We start from the raw sequence: 23,416 nt of genomic DNA on the forward strand, positions 1-23,416 counted from the left end.
CGTGTCCAAAAGTGTGATACTTTGGTGGTTTTGAGTGGTCCAACAGCCTTAGAGTTTTCCTTTTGACATATTTGAAGTTATCTATAATACACGTTAATGACTTTCAGCTCTCAGGAGTGGTTATCTTAACCTCAAAAACCAGTACATTTTGCTATATTTGGATGGTAAATCCAGCAACTATTAGAACGGAGATGTTCTGTGAATCACTGTACAGGAATAAGTGAGTCACACAGGCGGAGGCTGGGAGCAGACCAGACCTCCTCTCCTTATTTCATACCACCAGTTTGATTCAGTGTCTCTAATGCAAATACCCTGCTGTTGCTGTGGTCAATGATGCCTTTTTTTCCTTTGTATCATGTCAAGGAAAATATAACTATGGTATAAGTACACAGGCCACACACTTGAATATGCTGGACCTTTGGAGACGGGAGACATGGAAAGTTTTTTTGTAATTGGTATTATATTGATATCTTTTACTCGAACATTGTAACATTTTGGTCAAATATCTACAAAATCATAAAATACCAAAGAAACATAAATCAAATACATATTCCCTACATTAATCTGCACCATAATCTAATTTACAAGCAACCAATTAATTCTCAGACACACAGTCGGTCCTGTCGACATGGAAAGTTTAATACTGCAAAATCTCATTCACCTCCTGAAGACTAATAAGAGAAGTCAGAAGAACAAAAGGGTGAAGAATTTCTGATTTTTGTGGGACTGGAGCATCATCTCCCTTGTGTTTTGTTCCAAAATCAAAAGGCCAGTAAGCTTGAATGAACAGCTGAAGGAAGGAGGAAAAGGAAAATCCCTTTAACACAGCCCTCTGGGTGTTGCTGCCCCATTGCCATGACCCCGTGGGAGGAGGGCACTGCAAGGCCACCACAGAGGAATGTTGCGCTGCAGTGCCATCTCTTAAACCCTGCCCATGAGAGAACAGACATACAGGAAATAGCACATCTGCAGAGCACTGATCCAGCCGAGTTTGCCCTCACTCGGTCTGCACATAAGTGTAATCATGATAACATTCAACTGTAGCATGTGGGTGATGCAAAACAAACAGGGTATCTTCTTTATATACGGCCTATGATATGAATAGTGGGGCAGCTAAGCTGAAATATCCATAATGATTGTGCATTTTGCAATAAAAGAAAACTGATTTTATGAGTCTTGATTATTTCCAAGGTGTGTTCAAGCTGATTAGATCAGATGTCAGATGACATGTTTTTTTCCCCTCTTTATTTTTTAAGGGATCTTTTGAAATCATCAGGAGTCATAAAATCAGTTTTCTGCAACATTTAGGAATATTTAGGCCACACTGGAAAACAATGTCCCTGGTGTGATTGGTCTCGCAACATTTCTGCAGGTGAACTCTTTCATTGTCCATAAAGTAACCCTAGATCACATAGGTAACACCTTTTAGTATCCGTAAACTTCAAAAACTGCATCCACTTTTGTTTATTTCAGCTAAGGTGAGCCAAAAACAGTCCAAAATATGTGCTGGAGACACCAATTGATAAATAAATGGGGAGGATATTCGACAGACTTGATGCAGCTGCCGAGAAATGCCCTTATTTCAGACAGTGTCTTAAAACACAACTCTAAATATCCCCCTTTCATTTTGTATGGAAACAAATTCCCTTATTTACTTTCCAGTTAGGGGACATTTATATATATATATATATACTGTATATATTGACCACCAAGCTAATGTATTTTTTTTCCTAAAAGATGAGAGTTATTGTATGATATTAATTCCTAGATTGCCGAGAAATGCCATTATTTCAGACAGTGTCTTAAAACAGAACTCTAAATGTCCCCCTTTAATTTTGTATAAAAACAAATTCCCTTATTTACTCTCCAGTTAGGGGACATTTTTATATATATATATATTAACCAGCAAGCTAATGTATCTTTTTTTCTAGAAGATGAGAGTTATCGTATGATATTAATTCCTAGATATGTAGCTAATTCTTATATGGATAGTTCTGCTTCATGGTGAGGTCACAGCATCACTTTCGCTGTCTCAGGGAAACATGACTGCATCGGGTAGTCAAATCAATCGGGAAATATCGCGAGATGTGTGGCGTCAACCCCAGAAGGTAACCCGCAAACTGCAGAATCTGATCTGAAATCGACCGGCATAAAACGTGCACAAACTCTCGCGAGACTCGTTGCCGATAGACCAATCCTAAACTTAATTATTCGGGGGTCAATGCCTAACCTTAACTACTCGAGATCAATATCTAAATGTAACCATTCGAGGTGTCGATGCCAAACCTTATCTAATTCGAGATCAACGACTAACATTAACAATCTCGCGAGAGTTCCCCCCCCAGTTTGCTGGTTCCCTTCTAGACACGACCCGGTGAGCGCACCGTGGTCTCGTAGAGTAGAATCGCGAAACAACCTCCACCGACCTTCCTTTCATTCCCGTAATCCGTCTGCGTAGGGTGTGCTCCGGAGCTAGTCTCGGCACACGTTGTATTATTATGAAACAAACCAAAAGCTAGAGAGCACACGCAGACATATTTTTATAAGAAAAATAAAAATCGGTGAAGCAGGATTTCATTTACAACGCGAACAAGAAGAGACGCTGAAGAAGAAGAAGGAGACCTGTTAGCAACCAAGCAGTTAGCCTCATTGTGCAAAGCGTGGGTATACACCGCCAGCCTGTTATATTGTTAACCACTTATCTCTCCCTTTAAGGGCTTTGTCATTCGAGTAAACGAGCATATTTGTTTCGTTTCCTACCAGTTATTTAGCTCACTGAGTCAAAACGGTGCAGCCTGCGAGCCTCATCGGTTATAGGCCTCGCTCCGACATCTTGCTAATCAAGCTAACATTAATTAGCCCATGTTGCTAACTGCTAAGCTAGCCAGTACATGTGTCTGCGCTCTTGATTATTAAAGAGACTGAGACCTCTTCATACAAGAGGCTTTTATTGGCTGACGGTTGTCAAATACTATACCGAGCTAATATAATTAATACAGTTGTCGTATAGCCTGAGAACACGCAGTCATGAATCCCAGCGCGCCCAGCTACCCGATGGCTTCCCTCTATGTGGGAGACCTGCACCCAGACGTGACCGAGGCCATGCTCTACGAGAAGTTCAGCCCGGCCGGGCCCATCCTGTCCATCAGGGTCTGCAGAGACATGATCACCCGCCGGTCCCTTGGCTATGCCTATGTCAACTTCCAGCAGCCAGCTGATGGTAAGTTCACCATAACGTGATGTATAGCAAGTAGTGCTGGTGCTAGTGGGATGGTACCATCTGACTCCATTTTGATCGTGTACTGTAACCATTACTTGTCATGTCCCTGCATCTCTGCTGCATTGAGCAGCATAATGTGTGTTTCAGTCAGCACAATTTTAGATTATGTACTGAACATGTCATGCATCTGTTTTATTTATTTCTATAGCTGTAGTGAAGCTCTTGCAGCAGGCATATCAGACATATGAACCTAGGCTTCCTCCGAGATCTTATACTGTGCACTACATACTCAATATGTGTACTATCGTTCCACATACTTTTGTGTAAATAAACAGCAGTATGTATCTTTTTCTCACTGAGCAGTAATTTACGTCGTCACTTCCTGAAAGCAGTGTTGCCAGATCCTGCAAGAGAAACAAGCAACATGATCTGTAGAAAGAAGCCCTAAAGAAGCAACTCCCCCCCAAAAAGCCCAGAACAAGCGACCATACTGTACCTACCTACCACACTATGAGAGAGAGAGGTGGCCACTTGATCACTTCGTATGAATTTATTTTGGATTGCATGCATTTCTTTTCATTTTTGCATCGTCTTTTAGCTTGTAACTTCTTGTAAACTAAACTTAAAGTAGTAGAAGATTTTATTTAATTTTTGCACAAATTTTTTGCCTGTAACTTCACATTTTTCTCGTCAACTATACTTAAAGAAGTTGAACATTTAATTTAATTTTTGCAGACAGTGAATCCAATGTCGGTAGGCCACATTAAAGAGAACGGTGCTGCGCTTCTTTTATGGTTTTCAGTGCTAACATGTTGAACCAGATCAGCATGATGTACTCGTATATCACACTTAGAAAAATGGCAAACTGCCTTCGAATCTACCTTTTTAATCTTTAAATCCACTCTTTTTTCCAGTTTTGGTTGTACTTTTTTTGCCATATTTCGCTGACTTAGTACCTGGCATTGTTAGCTTAACTCCATTAACCCCCCAAAGATTTGTCTCACCACCACCACAACAACAACAACAACAACACCACTGAGTGGTGGCGGTTGCTGGGGTTGTGTACGGATCTTGCAACAGGACAAACTTGATTGGTGTAGAGGAGAGAGACAGGAGCAAGCCCAAATAAGCAACTACACTATAGAAACAAGCCCAAAGAAATGCAACCCGCGACTACCAATATTTGTAAGCGACTTTTCAGGAAAACAAGCCCAAAAAAACAATGGTAGTCTATTGAGGGGCTGCTAGATTTTAGAATCCACCAGACACATTGGCAGGTGCACCAAAAAGTTAATTTCCAACCCTGCATATGAACCTAGTGTCCTCAGAAGTCTTAACATATTGGGTCTTGTTTTCAGCTGAGCGAGCCCTGGACACCATGAACTTTGATGTGATCAAAGGCAGGCCCCTCCGCATCATGTGGTCCCAGCGTGATCCCTCACTGAGGAAGAGTGGAGTGGGCAACATCTTCATCAAGAACCTGGACAAGTCCATTGATAACAAGGCCCTCTACGACACCTTCTCTGCTTTTGGAAACATCCTTTCCTGCAAGGTAGGCGGGGCAGCATTGATTTTGTCGGCCTCTGTTTTTGCGTTTGAGTGTTTTACATACAGACCGATAGTTTGCATGACTAAAGATTGCACCAGATTGAAGAGGATTGTTTGTGTCTGACGTGTTTTTAAATGCATGGTGTTTGGGATTGTTTTGACATGCTCAAATCTCCCCTCTCCAAGGTTGTTTGTGATGAAAATGGCTCAAAGGGTTACGGCTTTGTGCACTTTGAGACCCACGAGGCTGCTGAGCGGGCCATTGAGAAAATGAATGGCATGTTGCTCAATGACAGAAAAGTGTAAGTGGGACTACAATTACACTCGTACAAATAATATTTTGGGGGAGTCGGATTAACATGTGTTTTTTTTAAATTTTTTATATCTAATCAAAGTTTGTGTTTAACTGCATCTTGTCCACAAACACATCCCCAGTCACGCCTAATGTACTTTCTGTTTTCATACAACCAATTTGAGGAATAACAAAACTCCCAGAGAGCTGGGCAGAGTTTTGACCATCTTACAGTACTATAAGTAGGGAACATTCCAGTCCTTATCAATGGTTGCGTTCAAAATGACACACTAGCATGCTATTTAGTACAGTATGTGAGATATTTTAGTACATCCGAAACTTTAGTATGACCCCAATAGTACACAAATTGCATACTACTTCTTGTGAAATATTACAGTATGCAACGCTGGACACTACGGCGGCATAAATATCCCACAATGCAATGCAAATTTATTGGAATATCACAGTAGTTAAAGAGTTAGGGAATGTCTTGTCTTGGTATGTGTGATTTGTTCCAATATTTTACATTATTTGACCAACAGATTTGTTGGACGCTTCAAGTCCCGTAAAGAGAGGGAAGCTGAGCTCGGGGCACGTGCCAGGGAGTTTACCAACGTCTACATCAAGAACTTTGGGGAGGACATGGATGACGAGAAGCTTAAAGAGTTGTTTGGTAAATACGGTAAGACATTTATAAAATTCCAAAAACAAAACATGCAGTTAACAGCATGCCGTTAACAACCGTTGACAGCAGGTTACCTGTGTGATTTGGAATACTTTTGAATATGTATTGATAGCTGTTGTAATTCTGTAGGGCCTGCACTCAGTATCCGGGTTATGACCGATGAGAGTGGCAAATCCAAGGGATTCGGCTTCGTCAGCTTCGAGAGACACGAAGATGCACAGAAGGTTAATACCAGTTCCTGGTTCTTTTCTTAGGGGACATTGCCCCATAATATGTATCTTATCTTGTCTCTTGTACTTCTGCTGATGGCTTTGAGTCAACACAAACATGCCGTCTGTTTCAGTTGTCTGTTGCTTATTTCATTGCAGGCTGTCGACGACATGAATGGTAAAGAAATGAATGGCAGACAGGTGTATGTGGGCCGCGCACAGAAGAAAGGGGAGCGCCAGAATGAGCTCAAGCGTAAATTTGAGCAGATGAAACAGGATCGCATGACCAGATACCAGGTTTGTTGACCGTCTACTCTTTCATAGCAATTTCATAGAGCACATGACAGGGTGTTAGCTTGAACACGCCCCCTTCACAAATAAAATGCATTCTGAGCCTTGATACCCCCCTCCCCTTAACTTAGTGTCAAGTTGCTCCATTAGGGGGTATATCTTGGGCCCCGTAGTTCAAATTACGAATAGCGGTGAGGATTGTAGCTCCATTGGCGGCGGATTTTGCTGCCATCCAAAACCTCATTTCAGCTAGTTTGTTTCCGGATACAATCGTGGCTGGCTCTACAAGACTAATAAACTAAACTAAGAAAAACTAAACTAAGAAAAAAGTTCACTTCAATCTTGGCGTTTTCACGCCAAGATTGAAGTGAACTTTTTTCGCGCGGCATGGTTACATACAAAGTCAATGCAAAGAAGCGAATGGACACAACTTTGCGACGCGAATGACGAGAGCGCGGAATTTGCGTATTTGCGGGAGTTGAAGTATTACAACTCGAGCAAGAAATTTGCATGACGCTGTGTCGCGAATGCCAATCGCCTTGAGATTCTCCTCCTGTCATCACAGACGTTGAATCTTGTATCTGTCTACGATAGTCCATCATATCTGTACAGAGACCGGACGAAACTCTGTGTATAAATGTATGTGTATAAACCACGGACTGTCTATGGTAGAAACAACAACGTCGCTGCCGTATTTATTTCTAGATGACGTTACTTTGAGTGTTTATGGAGCAGCTGCATAGCCTGGCACTGATCGATCCAAACTCCATTCAGAAAGCAAGCATTTTAAAAGTTGTTTGCTTGTCCTCTTGCGGACAACCTGACAAAGCATGAATTCAGACTTTTTACAAATCGGTATTAATATGTAGTTATTTCGGCATCCTTTCGATGTGTTTATTGCAATTAAATCCCAGCACAATCTGTTTTATTTTGGGTTCATACTGCAGTAGCGACGTGTGGCTTGTAAGATACAGTCAATGCAATGGCAGCTTGCCGACGGGTGATGTTATGAACCCAGACATGACAATGTTTTGTTTTTCGGACATACATGGGACTTCCATGGTTGATGGTGGAAATGGAAAGACAAGTTGTTGGTATCTATGGAGACGAGCTCCTTTTCCTCTCTGGCGCATCTAGTGTGAATAAACACAAATAATACCGGCGGCCCAAGTCACGCGAGTAAAGCGTGGTGAAAATTCGCCTTGCTCTTAGTCTGAACACAGCATAAGAGCTGATTTGACTCATTCTTCATGTGTAACTTTGGTTTGTTACAAAACATGACAATGTCATTGTCCATTTACCAGGGTGTCAATCTGTATGTGAAAAACCTGGATGATGGCCTAGATGACGAGCGCCTGCGTAAAGAATTCTCTCCATTCGGAACCATTACAAGTGCTAAGGTAAAAGCTTCACTCTTTGATTTCTAATGTTTCATGGCTTGGTTACAGATTGAGTTCAGTTGTTGAGATTTTAATGCAATTTTATGGTGATTAACAAGATGATAATTTATCAGAATGTATGCTTATCGGTTTCTTCCCCCATAGGTGATGATGGAGGGTGGCCGCAGCAAAGGCTTTGGCTTCGTTTGCTTCTCTTCCCCAGAGGAGGCCACTAAAGCTGTAACGGAGATGAATGGGCGCATTGTTGCTACAAAACCACTGTATGTGGCCCTGGCCCAGCGCAAGGAGGAGCGTCAAGCCCATCTCACCAACCAGTACATGCAGAGGATGGCCACAGTCCGCGCTGTGCCCAACCCGGTCCTCAACCCATATCAGCCTGCCCCACCCTCAGGCTATTTCATGGCCGCTATACCTCAGGTGAGTCTCCCATCCTCCCCGGCCAATTTGCGTTGAGTATACATGACATACAGCTTATCATGTTTGATTATTTCGTTGCCACCACTTCTGTTGGATGATAATAATAATGATGATGTTTCAATACCGTGGAGAGTCTATGTAATGCTAAATCTTTAGCTTCGTCCCACTCAGGCCCAGAACCGTGCTGCATACTATTCCGCCAACCAGCTGGCCCAGCTCCGCCCCAGCCCCCGTTGGGCCACTCAAGGAGTGCGTCCTCAACGTAAGTAGAAACATCGTATTTCACCTGATTCCATGTGATTTTAACTAGGGCAGTCAATTGATTAAAATATTTAATCGGGATTAATCTCATGGTTGTCCGTAGGTAATCGCAATTAATCACAAATTAAGCACTCTTCAGAACTGAATTCTAACTGCTTCATTGTGGATTTTTAATGTTGTTTCCTCTTCCTTCAGACTTCCAAAACATGCCCAACGCCATGCGCCCATCAGCCCCCAGGCCCCAGACCTTCAACACCATCCGTCCCACCGCCACCCCCAACACGCAGGTCCCACGCATGATGGCTTCCCAGCGTATGCGTAAGTATTTCAGCTTTCAGAACACAGAATCTGCTATATCTTGTTCCTCTGTCGCTGCCTGTTAATCACCGATGCAGTTTTGATGAAGTGCCCCTTTCACCTTCCTCACCTCAGCCACCCAGGCCCTCAGCCAACGCCCTACCGGTGCTTCAGCCACAGCCGCCCCAGTGCGCGCCATGCCCCAGTACAAATATGCAGCTGGTGTGCGCAACCCCCAGCAGCACATGACCTCCCAGCCACAGGTCCCCATGCAGCAGGTATGTATTCATTTGACTTTCATGGTAGCGAGCAATTTCTTATCAAGGACACCTCCCTTTTTGCGAAAGCCTAAATGTCTCCAACGTGGCTTGAAAACCCCTCGCTCGTCGGGCTCTTCCTCGCCATCAGCCATGCTTCGTTTTGTTGTCGTCTTTCTGAGATGCGCTACTGGAGCATGTCGATGACGTCATACAAAGGGAGAGTGAACCGGAGTAACGTTTAACAGTTCTTTACTATTAAAAGTGCTAAAAAATACATTCATATAACGTTTGTCGGGCTTAAATACAAGGTGCAAATTCTTAGTATCGATACAATAGATTATTTACGTTGCAAAACAATTTTAAATTGATATACGTCCCCCTTGAAGGACAACTTGCAGAGTACCTATCGATGTAGTTGGATCGAAGGAATATAAATCGATACATCGATGTAGTAGATGAATCATTACCCCTGTCAATAAGCATAATTTAGTCTGAAACAGTACAGTCTTCACAACACCCAGCACTCGCCTTTCAGTCATTCATTCTGTATAGAAATTGATTGTGATAATGACACAGTGATAGCTGTGCAGTCAGTCATTTTTACAGTTGGCTAGAATTTGTCCCTGCACTCAAATCTTTTTTCCTTCCTTAGCCTGCTGTCCATGTCCAAGGACAAGAGCCCCTGACGTCCTCCATGCTGGCTGCTGCTCCTCCTCAGGAACAGAAGCAGATGCTGGGTTAGTACATAATCTGCTCAGAGGTTCACGAGGAACTAACATGAGCAGAACTGTTCTGGGAAACCAGTAGAAGTTATTTGACACATTAAGTCTGTTTCATAACCTTAAAATAGTTGTTGACGACCGTTCTTCTTCCTTCAGGTGAGCGTCTGTTCCCCCTGATCCAGAGCATGCACCCCAGCCTGGCAGGCAAGATCACCGGTATGCTGCTGGAGATCGACAACTCCGAACTCCTCCACATGCTTGAGTCACCCGAGTCGCTGCGCTCAAAGGTCAGTTAATGGCTAATCTGTTAGATAGATATCTGGAACCTGTTGGCCGTCATTATTTCCTCCTTTTTCCGTTTAAAAAAAACTTCCTTGTTCCTCTAAATTTACATTAGCCTGGTCCATGGATTAACTGATCGTGCTGTAACTTGCTGCTTGAATGAGTTCAATGGTAATGCTTCATATGCAAGTGTTTTGTGTTGTTTTTTTTTAGGTGGATGAGGCTGTTGCTGTGCTTCAGGCCCACCAGGCCAAGGAGGCTGCTCAGAAGTCTACCACACCTGCTGGTGTTCCCAGCGTCTAAGGTGAGTGTGGGGATTTTTATTTTTGATATAAGTATTAGATTACTCAGATGAAACAAAATTAGATGTCATAAGTAAATGAACTACAGTGTGAGCATTAGGGGTGTAAGAAAATATTGATACACATGAGTATCGCAATATTATGTTTTGCGATTGATTCTCCAAAACACTATCGGTTTTTAATCAACCTCTTAAAAATCCTACGGCCTGCCAGACACTTTTCTTTCTTTCGGAGGTTGTAACGGGCTCAGTTTTCAAGCTAGAGTGAAGATACTGATATCATATGAAACTAGAAAACCTAAAGAATCTGTTGCTACCCTGTCATACTTGCATGTTGTCAAGGAGTTTAAATAACGCTCCAAATTACCCAACATTTTGGCGAGGAAAACATGGCCATTTTCAAAGGGGTGTCTTGACCTCTGACCTCAAGATATGTGAATGAAAATGGGTTCTATGGGTACCCACGAGTCTCCCCTTTACAGACATGCCCACTTCATGATAATCACATGCAGTTTTGGGCAAAAACCTTGAATGCCGTACAAATGCCTATTCTAAAATGGTGTATTTTAATATTTCTGCATAATGGGGTCCCTAAATAGTCTTGAATTACATAGATTTACATACGGTATCACCGTAAAGCTGAAACTCGTGTGGGTCCAATTGTATTCATATGCTATGATGTTAGTCTCCATAGCATCCATTTCACACAATGGTGTTTTTTTTTACTCCCGATTTTATACATATGGTGGTGTGTTCTTTATACTATGACAGTTTTCCTAACATTAAATTAGAAAAAAATCACAATATATCTCCCTGTTTACAGTATCACAATATATCGCAATATATTGAATCGTTACACCTGTATCATATGTATTGTATCGCCAGATTCTTGCCAATACACAGCCCTAGTAAGCATCGATATTCATTCTTTCTTTTGTCTTACAGATCGTGCTTTTTGAAACCTGCTTCACCGATGGAAAAAGAGAAAAAAATATTAAACATTGAAAAACCTAAAACTCTGAAAACATCGCAAAATGATAAATTATTTCTTAAAAAAAGAATAAAACAACTAAATCTGCCGGGTCTAGTGATGGTTTGACTAGACCTTGATCATAAATAAAAATTTGTTGAAAAAAAAAATAGTAAAATAGAAAAAAAAATTGAGATAATAAATTTGAATGCATTCCTCTGTTTTATGTCATTTTACCGTGTCAGTGCTCAGAATATCAGCCATGTTTAGGAAGGGTGGTTGCTGAGCATTATGAAAGGAGATTTGTATTGTGAATGGCTGTAATAAATTCTCATTCAAATTCTGTGTCCGTTTCTGTCATTGTCCCCATGGACTTTAATACCCGTAAACAGTAATACTTAGTACACAGATAGCGACACCATTTGATTATTGCATGTTTGATGGAACAGTCTTTGTCAGATGTTTTACATGGAACTGTGGTCATTGGGAATGATTTCCTGATTAGTTTCTATCTCAAAGCATGAAGGTCAGTACTGTTGTCGTCCACCAGGTGTCGCTGTCATCCAGTGTGATTCAGCAGATCACAAGCATTTCCTTGGAATTTTGGTATATGTGGGCGTTTCTGCAAGTCACAGCAATGACATTTTGGATTTATGTTAAAATTTGCAATGATTGATAATATTTACAGTGTTATTACCCATCTTGACTTAAAAGAATATTACTAAATGTGATTTAATACATTTATGAAGTATTCTATGGGTCCAAACATCACTTTATCATCATGTCACACAAATGGTCTCAATTAGGGCTCCATAATTAATCAAATATTGATCACAAATTTGGCTTTCCACAATTAAATGAACATGATTTGCTGTAATGTTGACGTTCAAAATGCATACTCCATTTTGGCTTAGCTTTTGGGGGAGCCGACATCCCCGTAGACTGCATATAAGAAGTGGACGTAGTTATCGTGACGTTTTGTGGACTACCGTTTTGAAGCCTTGAGTTCGGGAATTTTGCACGTCTTCATCGTCGTTCTCGGCCATCAGCATCTTGGTTTTAAGCTGTCTCCATTTTGTTTTTTGCCCGTCGCCATCTTGGTTTTAAGTGTTGCCATCTTGGTTTTTGCCTGTCGCCATCTTGGTTTTAAGCGTTACCATCTTGTTTTTTGCCCAAAAGTGACCGTAGTCGCAGAAACACCCATCCACCTGATTGTGAGTTTGAAATCTGTACTTTCTTTGACCAGTTGTCTTGGTGCATCTGTGACATTTACAGCTCTGGACTTGTTTTCTTGGAATAGACATGCTCCAGTGTACTGTACAATATACAATAAGAAGTTCATATGCTGTTGTATTATTAAATGCCTACTGTGGACAGATAATTCACCATGGTAAAATGTCTACATTGTGTGCAGCTCTGATCTACATAGATGATACTCACAGAAAGTAGGACAGCTTTGAATAAATAAGTGACTGAGCGGCAGCAGCTCAGCCATTAAAGCCGGATTTCTAGTGCCACTTTGACAACAATATAGAAGGACTGAGGATCAGTGATCTTTCTATTTCTATCTCTTTCACTTGGATTATACCCACATTGCAGACTGTGCAATTATGCACAGTAATGCATAATTGATTTTTTGTGACACTTTATTCCAAATTAGAACCAAAGAATTGGGGAACGACATTTTATTCTTTAAAAGAAATTTGTGTTTTACTTAAATTTATTATATAGCGTCAAATCATAACAGAATTTATCTCAAGATGCTTTTCATATAGAGCAGGTCTAGACCGGACTCTATGATTAATAGACCCAACAAGAGATCCCCCAATGATCATGCTCTTGGTGCAACAGTGGCAAGAAAAAACTCCCCTTTAACAGGTATAAACTTTGGGCAGAACCAAGGAGGGTGAAAAGAGATGTCACTCATCGCTAGGGGTAAAAGAAAATATCAATATGGATTCTCAGTAACACTATTAATTTTTAATTAATAGTTTACATGCAAAGATTAACTCAGTCAATACTTTAATTTGCAAAGAGATGCATCCTCTCAGTGTATGAGCCTTCTCAAAGTAGTGCTGTGATGTTGGATGTTACAGGGACTGTGATAAATGCAGATCCCACTCTCCTGATTGCATAAAAAAAGTACACTTTTTACTCAGATTTTATGCATATGGCGGTGTGTTCTTTTTCTAAATTAAAAAGAAATGCAATGTATTGAATCGTAACCCTGTATCGTGATACGTATCGTATCGCCAGATTCTAGCCAATAACACAGCCCTACTCATCTCGTCATATTATTGGGGTACAACGGGTACGACACTGACTGGGTGGGCGGCCATCTGCCTCGACCGGTTGGGTTGACAGAGAAAGAGAGAGAGATGCACAGCAACCACAATGATAGCTCAACAGCTATAATAGTAATACAAATAGGACTAATAATAATCAGCTAGCTATGTATATTGCAGTGTGGGAGCCTTGCCCAGTCCGTACCGTCAGGAATGGCACTGCACCCCTCAGCTGGCATGTGTCCTCTGCCCGCTGTTTACATCTGTGGCTGTCATCTGTTTATTGTATCTCTGTAACAACCTCTACAGTTTTTCCTTCTATGACAATATTGTTTACTTTAATGCAGTTAAAGTAGTACACCGTCGTATATGTTAATAGTGGTGAAAATGCCATTTCATCACATCTTCCTTCCTTTGAACAGAGATGATCCTTCCAACCAGAGCAGGGGTGGACTTTGTACTGGGTCTGGGAACTGACAAAGTGTGTCAAGAGGATGAGGGAGCAGGCCTGCATGAACAAATTAACTGCTGATTCTTCTCATATTTGTGGGAAACGTGGCATGCTGTCGACTGAATCAGGGACAAGAAATGTGATTTTCTTTTTCTTTTTTTCTTCTTTTTTTTTCGCCTAAAATGTCTAGGGATGCACCGATCCAACGTTTTCAGTCCCGATACCAATCGTAATACCTGGGCTTTGGGTATCGGCCGAGACTGAGTACCGACCTGATACCATTTCATAAGATTATCCAGCTTTGACTCTCGTGATGTTTGTTCATTTCTGTTTATAGTTCACAAAGGGAGGATTTTGAGTAAATATCTTTCATCTTTCCACGGTTGATAGGTTCATATAACGCACCATCAGTGCTGTATTCAGCCTCTGTTCTCAGAGGAGTCTTTGTGCTGGTTTTCATGCTTTTTAGGTGTAATACTTGCGTGGATGGAGCTTCTAGGTAGCCTGATTGTAAGGTCCTGTGTAGTGTAGGATTTGGAGTTGTGTACATTCACACTTTGGTAACCACAGGATGCAACTATTTGAAAAAGAACCCCCAGCTTACCCTAGATTCTTGCTATCACATGATTTCCACAGTGGTTCCGGCTGTTACTTGTTTTGGTCGGCTTTCCTCCCTAATTAGGCTGTAAGGAATCCTTGCTACGAGTAAACAGTGTTTCTAACATGTCTGTGAATGGCAGTAATAATCAGAGCTGTGAAATTCCACCAGCTCATTCGTCACTTCCTCTTGTGTCCCTTTAAATAATTATAAACACACAGAGAGCTATCGTGTAATCCTCTGTAGCTCGGATTAGATTTATCTGTCTGGAGCTGCCCTGTCTCACAGTCAATCAACTGTAAGGAAAGTAATTTATGAGATCTGAGTGAGTTTAGTGCTCGATTTTAATATATTCACCATATTTGTTTTAATCCACAACACAATTCCTCATGCTTGGTGAATCAACTCACTTTGCAATTTATTAAAGATGATGATGATTATTATTATTTTTGTTATAATATAATTTATTAATGTTATTTATGGAGGTCTTTCTATTTATTTATTCATTATTATATTTATTTTTGATGGCGGTTTGATTATATGGCTTATTAACCAGTTGCTATGGGCACACACTTACCAATCAGCTGTGGGTAGTTTCTCCTATAAATTTCCTATATTTATAGTCTGTTGGGTATACATATCTTACTAATTAATTAAAATCGTTGACATTTAGTAATAATATAAGGCCTATATAAGGCATATAAGGCTTGATGTCTTCTTCAATCTGGGGGGCTTCAAACACTTCTCTGTCCATAGCAGCTGGTTAAACAGCCATAAAATCAAACCGCCATCATAAATTAATAAATAAATAGATGGATAGATAGACAGATAGATAGATAAATAGAAAAATACAGATATAGATATATAAATAATAATTAAAAGGCCCTAATAAATGCCAGTATTTTTAAAATATTTTATTTATGATGGCGGTTTGATTTTTAAGTGTTTGAAGCCCCCCAGCTTGAAGAAGACATCAAGCCTTTTATGCCTTATATTATATATATTATTAATATTGGCCTTATATTTTTACTAAATGTAAAAGATTTTGTTTGATAAGTAAAAAAGTATACCCAACAGAAAATAAATATAGGAAATGAAAAATAAAAAACTACCCACAGCTGGTTGGTAAGTGTGTAAGTATTTGGGAAGAGTAGATTGATATTCCTCAGGTTTGGTGGTTTTTATTAAATGTATTATTATTATTGTTATTATTATTATTATTATTATTATTATTATTATTAATAATAATAATAACAATAATAATAATTTAATTTTTTATAATATAATTTATTAATGGGATTTATGAGGGGCTTTTTATTTCAATTTTAGTGATAATCTTCAGGTTTGGTGGTTTTATCAAATACATTATTATTATTATTATTATTAGTGTATTTATTATTATTTTTACAATACAATTTATGAATGGCTTTTTATTTAAATTTTAGTGATAATCTTCAGGTTTGGTGGTTTTATTAAAAGTATTATTATTATTATTATTATTATAATCATTATTTTTATTTTTATTTTTATTTTTATTTTTATTTTTATTATTATTATTATTATTATTATTATTATTATTATTATTATTATTATTATTATAACACTAGTAATTATTTTTTCACAGATTACATATCATCTCTCTTGTAAAAACTGTTACAGAAGCCAAAGTGTGGTGTTATAACCTACACCAGAGTAGAGAGGCCTGTGAAACTCTGGCCAAAATCTCGCGATACGATTTGAATTTGTGAGCTAGAACGAGAGCAGCGAACAACAGAGCTCCCTCTGTGGGAGCTGTTGTCGTTGACTCTGAGCGGAGCGGATAGAGGTGGGACCGAAGACAAGAGGAGAATAAAGTGCTAGTAGCAGTGAGGAAGTCATTCACGGCACTGCACCGGGACCACTGACTAATCAACTAGAAACCGTGTTTGGACGGCAGACTGTTTCCCTTCGTCTCCGGTGCTGTCTGCGGAACAAGTGTCAGCAGCAACAGACGGTATGTTCTCATCGCTTCTAGCTAACCTCGCTAGCCACATGCTAACATAGCTCGCTGTGTTTGGTCACTGTTAGTTAGCTGGCTGCTTATCGTCATTAAGGCAACATCTCTAGTGGCTCATAGCTATATTTCTGCTAACGTCATGTGTCCTATTTTCTTTCGGGACACGTGTACCAGATGGTGGTAATTAGTGAGGTGACGTAAACTGACATTAAACACAATGAAGTATCTAGCTATAAGCTAGCTATCAGTCTAATGTTACTGAGAAGTCCAACACAAGGAAGGCAACGCCAACTGTTGGCATTGTAATGACTTCTCAAGTGAAGTCATAACAGCTGCTTACAGATGTATGATGATTTCTAGCCTTTGTAGTTGATTAAAGAGTTGTTTTTAACCAACGCCAAGTACTGCAGCAGTGTGCTCAACTTAATGACTGCCATGACAAGATAAAAAGCAGAAAGCAGCAAAAGAGGAAAAGTTGTGATAGATGCCATAATGTCGTTATTGACATTGAGAAAACAATGATCAAAATGTATTCATGGGATGATATCGCATGGTTTATCATCGTTCTTATACTGTATGTGTATTTTATTTCCCAAGATCATGATGGGGATGATTAGCTGGTGTTTTAAAACCAAAAGCCTGAATCTCTGCAATGTCAATATGAAATTTCAATCACGTTGACTAATTCAACTTTTCAACACGGAACTCAAAAAATGTGATCTGTGTGAGATTAGAGAAATGTCTCAAGTGTAAGTGCTTGATGCTTCTCCCTCATTTTATTGGTGAAAAATAGAGACAGTCTGCTGTGCATGTTTTATTCTTCTGTATTTAGGGATTTTTTTCAGATGACTTTGTCATGACCTTTGATGCTTCTTGTAATACATGCTAAGATGGAGACCACAACTCAGTTTAGATAAAAAAAAAAAGCACACAAAATGTAAATATGGATTAGCAGCTTTGAAGTAATGAAGATTAGACATGTAACTTGCACTAAGGATATGACTTAGTAACTGATATCAGCAGATCTTTAACAGGAGAAGAACTATTCTATGGTCCTTGAGTCATCCTGTTAAGTATCCTGATATATAAATGATATGACTTGGATATTTGTATGCTTAGGACAAATGAAGCTACAGTTCTTGTTCCATTAAGCAGCTCAAACTTGGAACAAAAGTGAAAAAGCGCCTCTTATTCAGTATGGAGTTGAACCCTGTCAATGTAGTGAATGTGTATACATATTAGGGCTGGGACGATACACCTATCTCCCGATTCGATACTATCACAATACTTGGGTGCCGATTCGATATGTATTGCGATTCTACAAATATTGCTTTTCGATAATACGATTTATTGCAATTTTTGTTAACTTTTTTAACACTAGACCATCGGAAAAAAGTTGAATCATACACTTCTAGGGACTTTTACTTTGGAAAATATCTAAATTAACACAGTAAAAATGTTTGATTTTCAGCATGTATGTAGTCAGAGATGTCCTGAAGTCAAATATATCAGTCATTGTCAGACATTATTTATTAAATTTTTTCCAGCAACCCAAAAATCTAAGAATAAAGACATTTCCCTCACAAATTAGTGGTATCTTCTATTTAATTTATAAGGGACATGTAATTTGTACACTTCTGTTGAATATAATCCAATCAATCTTATTTATATGTATTTTGTATATACAGTTCCCTTTGTTAACACCTTATTTTTGAAAACCAGACGTAGTCACATTTGTATGCTTCCTCTAACTTCTCCAAGTTGGTCTTTGGTTCTCCCGTCAGCGCCGTTCTCTTTATACATCCATGGTCAGCTCCATCGGGGCTATTTGAATGCATTTAACATAAATGTCAGTATATGGGTGCTCTACAGTTGTAGCGTCGGCCGATTTGACCACGGAGATGAGAGTGACTGCTGGCTTGACCGCACGTAACCGCAATACAATAACATTTCCTGTCCATGACAGAGTTAGCATGCAGCTTTAGCCGTGATGTCTAGCTCTGCTTTTCCTGCAATGTGTGAAACCCAAAGTGTTTCCATACTTTACTGGATGTGTAGTGTTTACCACTTTGGATTTAACATGTGAGGGTGCAGGTCGTATCCACACAGACCCTCCACCGTTTCTTACTTTCTCGTTGCGACCAACTGCTGTTTATTTTGGTTGATGGATATGATGTCACGTTACTCAGACTAAAACAATATAAGCGGTAACTTCCTTCTACCTTCGCATAGACTTAAATAAAGCAAATATATCGATTTTGGAATTAAAAAATCGTTTTCAAAATTGTAAAAAAAATTGCGATACATAGGTGAATATATATTTTTTTCCACCCCAAATACATACTGTACAGCAGAGTGGAAATCTCCAGCTGCCACCCAGTGTACTTATTCTGCTTGACTTATCATTCTTGGCTCAAGAAAGACTGAACACTGCATTTGCCCCCGCGTCATTGTCGTTTACTGGTGGTGGAAAAATTCAGAAGAATTACGCAGCCACAAGCTGTCATCCTCTGGGCTCTCTTTACTGTGGGAACCACAGCTCAGTCCAAATACTGTTGGGATGTGTCGAGAACTGAGCCTGAATAACATCAAACACCAAAGTGCATTTCTCTCATAGTCATTTAGCCAAGGATGTAAAGTTTAGCTATTTTTAGGATCTGAGGCCTTTTAAATACACTTGAGTCCATACTATAGAAATAGGGTCTATACATTTTTAGTGTTGGGCTATTCAGCTGACAATGTTATCACAGTGATATATCCAAATTGTTAAACAGGGTTTTTCCTTGCTCAAAATGAGGTGGAGGTGGGCATCCCGAACACGTACACATGTGCACATGTACTGTCCTGGACCGTGTATGGTCAATGTGCTAGATTGTGGCCGAATTGTTACTGGGATAGTGAGGGGTTTATAATGTGAATCCCTGGATATTAAATGTTCATCTGCAAGTTTCTGTAGTAGTCCCAGTAATATTTGTTCCTTAAGTGCACTTAAGTAGCATCTCACATGACATGGTTAAGTTGTTTGAGACTGAGAACATGACCACAAATACTGATATATCTTATAAAACAATTGGATTCTACTGGCAAAATATTATTTACACACTGTTTTTAAAGCATTTAAAAATGAATTTAAAAAATAATTGTATTTTAAGTAATCCACTCTCACACACTTTTACACTTTATACGACAGCAGAGCAGAGTTGCTGCTTTTTTATATCATTTATTTTGATTATTTTACTTCCCAATTGAAATTATTTGCTTTTATCAGTAGCTTATTTGTGTAATCATGTTCTCAGATGTTTTCTAAATGAACTAATATCATGTTCTACAGATGTCTGTTAGCACATTTGTATTTGGTAAAGTGTGAAAAAGTTTAGTTAACTATATTTTAACCTCTTTCACCCGATAAACCCGGTACCGGGAGCTGTGTGTTTAAAACACTGCCTTTAAAAACTTAATAAAATGCTGTGGTGTTTTTTCCCCCAAATTGTTTCTAAAAGACAAGGCCTTAACACTACGAAAACAGCACTCCAAGTGTATTTTGTCCACATTTATAGGGTTTTTATGAGTGTTAAAGGCAGCTCTTCACAGTCATCAGTGTTTGGGTGTCAGAGGCCTCCCTGGGCTTAGCAGCATGTTGTCCAGACCTGTGTGTTCTTCCAAAGAAAGGTCATTAGCCCAGCATGTCGACCTGGCCTGTGTTCTCTGTGTGTTTGTCAGGACACGTGTGTGACCTCCCTCTCTTGCTCTATGGTAAACACAGCTGCAAGGCTAGGTGGTGGTGGCCTGGCCATATCAGGGTGCTCTCATTGATTTTGTTTTGCATCTCGGATGATCAGGCGTCTATCTCATTGAGCTTCATCGCATATATAGATATTTGATGCATTGAAGTAGGACGGTGGTTTGATCAGTCAGACCAACTCCTCAGGCGGTTGGTAGTTTGTTGAGTGTAAATTCATAGATTTTGTCAAGTCATCTCTCAACTCCTCCCAAAAAGGATGTCATCTGAACTGCAATGCAGAAGTACTCAGTAACTCAGTACAGTGATCTCACATCTTTGCCAGCATTTGGTGCTACAACCTGCCTCTTTCACGGGCTGTCCTTTGCTGCTTATTTAAATTTGCAATGGACTGCTAAGCCTTGCACCCATTAAGGCCCTGACGCACCCTGACACGCCCCTTCCTTGCCCTTTCCTTGGTGTCACGCCCCGTCCTTGGCGTCACACCCCATGGCACATCCACTGAGCCAATTCGTACTGAAATTGCAAACGGTACTTTCGTGACAGCTGTTTTGCTTGCCTTTATATAATTGTGGCACGTAACTGAGTTTTTCATTTATTCTTATTACACGGCTTTGTTGAGTACCCGATTCTGATTGGTCAATCACAACGTTCTACGGTCTTCTATTTCTTTATAGCAGACCGTTGCTATGTATAACAAACCGTTGCTATGGGTGCAGTTCTGATGTCGGACTCTGGCGGACCGTTTTTGTGTCAAATTATTGATTTCTTTAGTAAGTAACCGTGTAATAAGCGGGATAATGTACAGCTAGCGGGTCATTGCTGGGGGTTTCTTTCACAACAATGACCGGCTCGATGTAGATTATCCCTTACTTATAATACTAAAAAGCTAAGCGAGATTGTGAAACGTAGCAAACTAGTTGCTCGCCGATCTCCCAGCTGAAGATGTGTGTGTGCGGCACCGGCCGGCTTACGTCACTTTAGCGTTCCTATAGACAGTGTGAACGCAAACAGAAAAAGGCCCTTGAAGGTATGTAGTTGTCAGGGGAGCTCCCCTGTGGTCAGTTCCTCTCAGTGAGTCCTCAGAACTGTTTGGTCTGAAAACACCTAATGTGTATATCAGGCCACCAGTGTAAATGTTATCTTTCAGGCTGAACAAACACCAACCATAGCATCCTATTCAAGAGGCCTGTGCAAATAAAAGGCAGGAGTGAAAATGAGTAAGTAGTCTTTAAGAAAATGAGGACACAATACATAGTTACTACTAATATAACCAGAGATATTGAAGGGGTGGTTACGGCAGTATTAATGGCAAGGTAAAATCTGTACCAGTTAACGGACCTCTATCGGCTTACAGTATATTCTGGAGAATATAATCCAATCAATCTTATTTCATACATGTATTTTGTATATACAGTTTCCTTTGTTAAAACCTTATTTTGAAAACCAAACGTAGTCACACATGTACTGTATATTTCCTCTAACTTCTCCAAGTCCGTCGCTAGCTCTCCTGTTAGCTCCGTTCTCTTTATACGTCCATGGACAGCTCCATCGGGGCCGTTCGAATGCATTTAACATAAATGTCAGTATATAGGTGCTCTACAGTTGTAGCGTCGGCCCATTTGACCACGGAGATGAGAGGGACGGCCGACTTGACCGCACGTTACTGTAATACGATAACGTTTCCTGACCATGACAGAGTTAGCATGCAGCTTTAGCCATGATGTCTAGTTCTGCTTTTCCTGCTATGTGTGAAACCCAATGTGTTTCCGTACTTTACTGTATGTGTAGTGTTTATCACGCTGGATTTAAAATGTGAGGGTGCCGGTCGTATCCACACAGACCCTCCGCTGTTTTCTGCTTTGACGTTTCAGCCAGCTGCGGTTTGTTTAGGTTGACGGATACAGAACAGATATGACGTCACGTTACTCAGACTACAACAGTAAAAGCGGTAACTTCCTTCTACCTCCACATAGACTCAAATGAATCAAATATATCGATTCTGGCATCAAAAAATCTATTTCAAAATCTTAAAAAATATTGCGATACATAGGTGAATCGATTTTTTTAATAGATACTACTAATATAACCAGAGATATTGAGGGGGTGGTTACTGTGTCTTTTTCTTCAGCGTTACCAGGGGAAATACATCACATGCTCCCAATTTACCAGTCCATTCCTTTCTATTTCACACCCTTTCCCCGAGCTTTTAGCTCTCTCAGCTGAGCTCAAATGCCAGGATGCTTACCTCATTTCCTCCCCACTTGAGTGAAGTGTGGGAGGAAAGAGGGGAAGTCTGGGAGGAGGGTGGGAGGGTGGTGGGGGGGGGGGCAGCTGGAGACTGTACTGGCTTTGTTGGGGTTGGAAACTTTTCCTGTTCTTCTCCCTGTCGGCATGCCTTGCCTCTCTTTGTACATTCAACAATACCTTCCCTGTTCACACTGCTGTTGTGGTTGTTGTTTGCACCAATCTTTCGTCTCTTGTAAGGTCAAAACACAATGCATGACCAACAGGCTTATATTTCTCTTTCCACTGTCTACTGTGTGTAATTTGTACTCCCTGCAACAGAGGGAGATACTGTATGTTTTGAATACCTTCTGTGAACACACTAAAACCTGTCATTTAAACGCAGCCACTGACCACACCCCCAGTTTTTCAGCTTGCTCCACACTTCGGTCAAACGGGAGGGACACTGTTTGACTTTCATCCCACATCAGTCAATAGCTGCTCAGCGTGCCTGCCAGGAGGTTGCTCTGTGTCATGATGCAGTGGAAGCCCCCCACTAATGCATTGACTGTCCCCAGCCCCCTGAGAAGCCCAGGAATGTGCATAGAGGCAGCATTACACAGGAGACAGACAGGCCAGGAATGCAGTTGGAGCGATACTGACTGGCCAAATACACTGGCTCAGCTGCTGCATTTTTCACTGTTCACATTTGTCTGCATGCCTGTCTCATTCCTAGTCTGCCATCACTGGTGTCTCTCTGTCTGTATACCTGTACATCTACTAGGGGTGGGGAAAAAAAACAGTTCACCTATGTATCGCAAGTTTTTTTTTTCTTTACGATTTTGAAATACATTTTTTAATGCCAGAATCGACATATTTCCTTCATTTTAATCTATGCGGAGGTAAAAGGAAATGAGCGCTTTTATTGTTATAGTCTGAGTAACCTGACGTCATATCCGTTCCGTA

The 23,416-nt window shown here is 40.3% G+C and overlaps 2 protein-coding genes across 5 annotated transcripts in view; both read left to right on the top strand.

Annotated features, from left to right (window-relative positions):
* The first annotated feature begins 2,362 nt into the window (after positions 1 to 2,362).
* Positions 2,363 to 11,495, top strand: LOC141779625 (polyadenylate-binding protein 1A). Of its 4 annotated transcripts, none has more exons than XM_074654521.1 (15): positions 2,363 to 3,220; positions 4,579 to 4,772; positions 4,955 to 5,070; positions 5,603 to 5,742; positions 5,875 to 5,969; positions 6,114 to 6,251; positions 7,550 to 7,645; positions 7,790 to 8,062; positions 8,234 to 8,324; positions 8,519 to 8,641; positions 8,756 to 8,898; positions 9,533 to 9,617; positions 9,759 to 9,889; positions 10,098 to 10,188; positions 11,131 to 11,495. In XM_074654521.1, exons 1-14 carry the CDS (start codon positions 3,028 to 3,030, stop codon positions 10,185 to 10,187), a joined length of 1,908 nt encoding a protein of 635 aa, XP_074510622.1. In that variant the 5' UTR covers positions 2,363 to 3,027; the 3' UTR covers position 10,188; positions 11,131 to 11,495. The 4 variants fall into 4 exon arrangements, with proteins under 4 accessions (XP_074510622.1, XP_074510620.1, XP_074510621.1 ...); XM_074654519.1 differs by having other exon boundaries at positions 2,377 to 3,220; positions 8,219 to 8,324; XM_074654520.1 differs by having other exon boundaries at positions 2,387 to 3,220; positions 5,603 to 5,733; positions 8,219 to 8,324.
* A 4,762-nt stretch (positions 11,496 to 16,257) lies between these two features.
* Positions 16,258 to 23,416, top strand: part of LOC141779629 (E3 ubiquitin-protein ligase RNF19A-like) — a 30,554-nt gene continuing 23,395 nt past the window's right edge. The window contains exon 1 of the mRNA XM_074654526.1: positions 16,258 to 16,482. The gene's annotated coding sequence lies outside the window, so the exon portion shown is untranslated. The remainder of the gene's footprint in view (positions 16,483 to 23,416) is intronic.

The sequence above is a fragment of the Sebastes fasciatus genome, chromosome 12 (genome assembly GCF_043250625.1).
Source record: "Sebastes fasciatus isolate fSebFas1 chromosome 12, fSebFas1.pri, whole genome shotgun sequence".
Lineage (NCBI taxonomy): Eukaryota > Metazoa > Chordata > Actinopteri > Perciformes > Sebastidae > Sebastes > Sebastes fasciatus.

What these genes read in the sequence shown, in the direction of transcription:
- LOC141779625 (XM_074654519.1), top strand. Translation starts at nt 3,028, where the DNA reads ATGAATCCCAGCGCGCCCAGCTACCCGATGGCTTCCCTCTATGTGGGA. An exon ending in TCATGGCCGCTATACCTCAG is followed by an intron (nt 8,063 to 8,218) that starts GTGAGTCTCCCA and finishes CTAAATCTTTAG; the next exon opens with CTTCGTCCCACTCAGGCCCA. An exon ending in CCGAGTCGCTGCGCTCAAAG is followed by an intron (nt 9,890 to 10,097) that starts GTCAGTTAATGG and finishes GTTTTTTTTTAG; the next exon opens with GTGGATGAGGCTGTTGCTGT.